The sequence below is a fragment of the Penaeus japonicus genome, unplaced genomic scaffold (assembly GCF_977035675.1).
Source record: "Penaeus japonicus unplaced genomic scaffold, GWHDUDI00000001_assembly GWHDUDI00000003, whole genome shotgun sequence".
NCBI classification, from domain to species: Eukaryota; Metazoa; Arthropoda; class Malacostraca; order Decapoda; family Penaeidae; genus Penaeus; species Penaeus japonicus.
Genome location: NW_028234405.1, coordinates 15798330 through 15804219, shown reverse-complemented (window position 1 = coordinate 15804219; position 5890 = coordinate 15798330). Strand labels below are relative to the sequence as shown.

General features: G+C 39.8%; 1 protein-coding gene across 1 annotated transcript in view; it reads right to left on the bottom strand.

The window, feature by feature from the left end:
* Positions 1 to 4353, bottom strand: part of LOC122257077 (carbonic anhydrase-related protein 10) — a gene marked incomplete at its 3' end in the record, with an annotated part of 19157 nt that extends 14804 nt beyond the window's left edge. Inside the window, 4 exon segments of the mRNA XM_086534319.1 lie at positions 1560 to 1760; positions 2041 to 2177; positions 3040 to 3157; positions 4264 to 4353. Of these exon segments, the coding sequence (XP_086390445.1) occupies positions 1560 to 1760; positions 2041 to 2177; positions 3040 to 3157; positions 4264 to 4353 (546 nt within the window).
* Positions 4354 to 5890: the final 1537 nt, after the last annotated feature.

Below are 5890 nucleotides of genomic sequence, written 5' to 3'. Positions count from 1 at the left end.
TCCTCCCCCTCACCCCCTCTCCCCCTCTCACCCCCCACCCCTTGAAAGGCCTTTGAACACCGCCTGTCGCGTCGTATGTCGCCGCCGCGGAGAAGCAGGGAGATCGTAAGCAGACGGGAAGGAGTTCCTCGCCTGCTTCGGGAGCGCTTTATGGAGGAGGAACGTCTTGGGAGGCGTGTTGGGAGCGGTGCTGTGGGCTGGGGGTGGGGTGGGGGAGTGAGTGGGTTTGGGGTGGGGTGGGGTCGGTGGGTGAATGGGTTGGGGTAGAGGGGAGGGTTGGAGAGGGGATCGGGGAGGAGGGTGGAGATAGAGGAGGAGGAAGAGGAGGAGGAGGAGGGTGGAGGGGGAGTGTGTTGGAGGGGTTAGAGGGAACAGAGTTGGAGGCTGAGGGGTGGGAGCTGAGGAGGGAGGGAAGGATGGGGTGGGGTGGGGGGGAGGGGAAGAGGGAAACATGAGCACGGAAGGAAATGCCACGAAAATGCGAAAACTCGAGAAAAATGATGCCATGTTTTTTCTTTTCTTTTTTCAAAAAGAAAGATAGAAAAGCCACTCTTATGCCTACGTTTCCTCGTTCTTCTCCAAGAAAATCATACCTTCCTTTTATACATTCTTCTGACCAAGAAAAAGAAGAAAAAGTAAAGAAAAATAGCGACCATCGAGAAGAAAACAGACAATCGTTAGAAGACGTAGGCATTGAGAGTCTGTTATAATTCTCTTTCTTTAAAAAAAAAATAAAAGAAAACGAGATATCAGTCTTTTAAAAGAAGAACAAGAACATTAGGAAGAAAGAAAATAAAAACAAAATGACTGATACGTACTTTTTTTTTTAAAGAAATGTCACGTCGTAAAACAAATGTCGGGTGACAAGCGGAAACTCCAGGAAGAAGAATTATAACAGGAAAATCTTCAAGTTGATTAAGAAAGCAAGACTTCGGGATAACTTAGAAAAGAAGCTTAGAAAAGGCAAGCCATTCTACATTCCACTTGAAACTTTTCATTTAATATCATTTTTTTCCCCCAGATTATAGAGAGGAAGAATAAATGTAATGGCTTTAAAGATATAATGTTTCATGTATTTTTATCTCCTTCTAGTTCTTCTTTTTCTTAACCGATTTTCTCTCTAATCTGTCTCATAGATGCATAGTATCAGGGAATCATTACAGTTAATCAAAACATTATACTATATCGTCCAAATCACAAAGATGGCATAATAACAACATGAAATTACAGTGCCTATACGCTGAAAACCCATCCCCGTGCAAAATAGAATATTATAAATCCATCATAGCTATACGTTGCATCCCCATCACCGAGCGATACAAAATAATACGAGACAAAAAAAAAATCATAATTCCTATGCATTGAATCGTATCTCTATATAGACCATCAGTACCAGAAAAATAAATAAATAGATAAAATAAAATAGTGATAAGTAGATAAATTAGAAATGAGATAAAAAACAAAAAGGTAAAGATCGAACTCAAAAACAAAAGAAGAAAGAAAAAATAAATAACATCAAATCAAAGAAAAGAGAATGAGAATGAGAATGCCCTCTCTACCTCGGCTGGGAAGGCATAGTTAGCCAAGGTGTGCTCGGATCCCTGCAAGTCTCGCTCTCCGAAGTGCAGTCTCAAGTGGCTGACGGAGTAGATGTAGGAGAGAGGTCCTCCCGAGATCTTCACCGAGGAGGAGGAGGTGGTACTCGAACGCCTGACCCTCCACTCCAAACTGTGACCTGTGTTGACCAGCTCTCCCTGCACCTGTTTAGAGAAGACAGCTTTGAAATATGGCTTTGTGATGGTGGTATAAAGGTAAATCTGAATGTTTGTTATTGTTGTTGTTGTCTTGTATGTTATTATATCTATATGTTTATCTAACCATATATGCATTATTTGACTCATTACTTACAATATTATGAATCAATTTCTATGTTATACCCATCTGTCTACTTATTTCCCCTCTTTATTCAGTGTCCTTCATCCCCTCTCTTCATCACCCCCTTCTCTCCCTCCCTCTTCTACCTCCAATCGCAACACATACCTGAGTCTTATCGACAGTTATTGGGGTCAAGTTGGGGTCGTGGAGAAGGGTGCGGGGGTCCAAGTTGATGGGGGATTGTCTCCTCCCCTCGGAACACATAGACCATTCGGGGTTAATCACACCCCAGAATTCAGGTCCTGTCAGGTCGAGTGATTAGAGTTGATTAGATGGGCTGCTGTTGATTAAGAATGATTAGGAGAAAAGGCAAGATTGGTGCTGACGGGAAAGGCGAGACTATATCTATGGGAACAAACTTTCATTATAAGTTTATGTTATAATATTCATGGTCCTAGGAAAACGCAATAAAGAGAGCTATTTCGCCGAAACTGACAGGTGCAATAAAATGCTGATTAACCATTAATCAAATGGGAAATCCAAAAGTTTAATGCGATGAAGCATTCCTTGGCTTCAGTTGAGTATACTATTCCCGGAATAATTTTCAATTTGAATGCAGTAGATCCACATATTCTAACCATTCATCTGATTAATCAGTACGGGGTCCAAACTATTTTATGAAATGTTTGGGCTCAACAGAAAATCATTCATTATGATAAAGCACCTTATAAACAACAAAATGGAAGTATACATATACACGCGAACACACCCATACACATCTGCACATACACACACACACACTCACACACAAACACACACACATATACACAGATACACACACAAACACACACACACACACTCACACACACACACTCATACACACACACACACACACACAAACACACACTCCCTCCCTCACCTACGCCCATGAGGAAAAAAAGGGGGGGGAGGGAGGGGAAGAGCACAAAAAAATCCCCAAGAGAAAAGCCAGTTCCACAGAGTTGAAACCACTCAAAAAAAAAAAAAAATCCCCCATTTGCCCATTCCACACCTTCAAAATAAGATATCAAAAATGCAAATTCAGAACGCCGGCAGGGAGGAAAAAAATACTGAAATGTGTAGAATGTTTTCATCAGTCGCACTCTGACATTTTACGTCACTTACCGTCGATAAATGTAATAGTTTTTCGCCATTTCCCATGGACAGAGTCATCAGCCCTTGTCGACATTAACAAATGAATCCCATAAAGAGATAATTTTTGAAGGCAAGTAATGGACAGAATCTAAATGTTGAATTTATCTCGTCTTCTCTTTTTGATGCAGGTGGTGAGCGCGCAGGTTGTTGAGAGAGGATGATTGAGGATATTAGGTCGGGTGCTTCGTGGCTCGCGCGCGGGGGAGGGTGTGCGGGAGAGCGGGGAGCGTGCGTGCGAGAGCGGCGGGCCCGGTGCGAGAGGGAGACGCGGAGTTGCAGTGCGAGAGAGCGGGCGTACGTGAGCGCGTGCGCGAGATCGGCGTGAGAGAACACATGATATCAGCGCGCGCGCGCTCGCAGAGCGTGGTGCGGTGCGTGCGTGAGTGAGTGAGGTGCGTGAAAGCTTGGCAGAGCGAGCGAGCGCGAGAACGCGGCGCGCGCGCGACTCTCTCTCTCGCCTGCTCTCTCTCCTGCTCTCGCTCTCTCTCTCGTCTCTCTTCTCTCTTATATTATAATATATATATATATATATATATATATATATAATATTTATATATATATTTATATCTATATTTGTATATATCTATATATATATCCTATTACTTCGATATTACCATTATTATAATGGTGTGCAACAACAAAAAACAACAGCAACAGCAATGATAATAATGATGATGATAATGATAATGATAATAATTTGGATAATTATGATATATCCGATATCATGTAACTTATAACACTCACTGTATAGACCTTGTGCAGAGGGTAAGAGAACTGCTCAAAGGAACAGCCACTACGGGGGTGTCAATTAACATCCAGCAGTATCATATATTACAAAACCATGCATTACTTATATAAACAGAATGTATGTCATATCGGTGACAGAAAAGTCCAGAAATGCGCCCTATGTTGTCATTTGCAACTAATCATTTCGTCAGTGGGGCTGTTCCTCTGAGTATTATTCCTCCCCTCTCCATGTGGCTTTTTCGTAGAGTTTCATCAGTTACACAATGATATGGGATGTATCAAGCGTATGTTGTCTTCTATGTTTGCTTTCATTTATTTCTATTTAACTTATATTCACAGCAAACGTGTAAGATAAACAGAAATTTAAGATGGCTCGTTTGAGTATCATTTGTATTGAAGCTGTGGTAGGTTTAGTCTTTAGTAAACCATCATCATTGGATGCAGTACCTTTCGATACGGTTTTGTGCTGCCTGGGTTTACTTTATTTTCAGATTGCAACACATCAAGGGGTAGGAGGTTGATCATAGCAATTGTCATCCCTGTCTTGTATTGCTATCTGGGATCCTTCACGTCTTAAGTTCATGACCCTTTTTAAGGCAGTCTTACGGGTGTGCGGCTGTGGGTGTTGTGTAGGGGCTGTGGGGTGTGTGGCGGGGGAAGGGGGGGGGGGGGGGTGGGGTTGGGGGGGATTGTGGGAGTGGGGTGTTCGGGGGGGGGCGGAGTTGGGGGAGGGAGTGGGTGTTGTTGGGGGTGGGTGGGTGTAGTTGGTGGTGGTGGTGGTGGTTGTTGTGGATCAAGGTTTTTTGCTGGTGGTGGTGTGGCAGTTCACTAGAATGGGGAAGTTGGCGGTGTAGATGGTGCTGGTTGTGGTGGTTGAGTGGGATGGGCTGGGGATGCAGTTAGAGGTGCATTGTCGGGTGTGACTGATGGGTGGAGTAAGGGGGTGTAAGGTGTTGTGGGTGGGGTACAGCAGTGGGGGTGGTTTGGTGATGTCGTTGAGGGTGCTTGTCGTGTAAGGTGGTGTGGATGTTGGCTTTGAGGTGCTGTTGCAGATTTCTATAGCCTGGAGATTGGGTGCTGGAGGGTGTGGGATGGAGTCATCCTGATAAGTCTGCATGAGAATGTGCATGTAGAGTATTGGGTGCTAGTATATGATATATTTATTGATATATAGTAGTTATTATTGATATTTATATCTGATATTGTTATTATATATATATATATGTATGAGTTTTAGAGATAGTTAGAGAGCGAAGTAATATATATTAGATATTGATTTGATATCGATGTATGTAGATTTATGTATTTTTATAGAGAGATATGATAGATAGATTTTTATTTGATAGATTTTGTTATATATGTTTTTTTATATGATGACGATGTGTGTTGGTGTGGGTGTGTGTGGGTGGTTGTGTGTGTGTGTTGTTTGTGTGTGTGGGTGTTTGGGTGTGTGTTTAGATATATATTATTTTTATAGATATTTATTTTTATATATATTTATTTTTATGTATGATATTTATTTATTTATTAGTGATTATATATATATGATATTGATATTATATACCTATATGAGTTGGCAGTGGTTTATACATTGGTGGTGGTATTGATTTTGTTGTATTGTATATTGATATATATGTTTTATAGTTAGGATATATATTTTGAGATATTTGATAGTTATATGTTTTTAGTTATTAGTTAGATAGATATAGATATATTTACTTTTAGTGGCTTAGATTTATATGTATTGTTTGTGACAGTTAGATGTAGATATTGAGACATAGATTGGTTTTTGTGTGTTATACATATATTTACATATACATATATATTACATATTCTTATATATATTAAATATATTATATATATATTTATATATATTATAATATAATATATATATATCTATTTATTATATATTTATATTTATATTTATATTTTTATATCATATAAATGTATATTTAAATTTGTATTTGTATATATATATATTATCTATATAATATAGATATATTATAGGTATATATTATATTGGATGTGTATACGTATTGTTTATATATACGTACATATTATATATATATATATA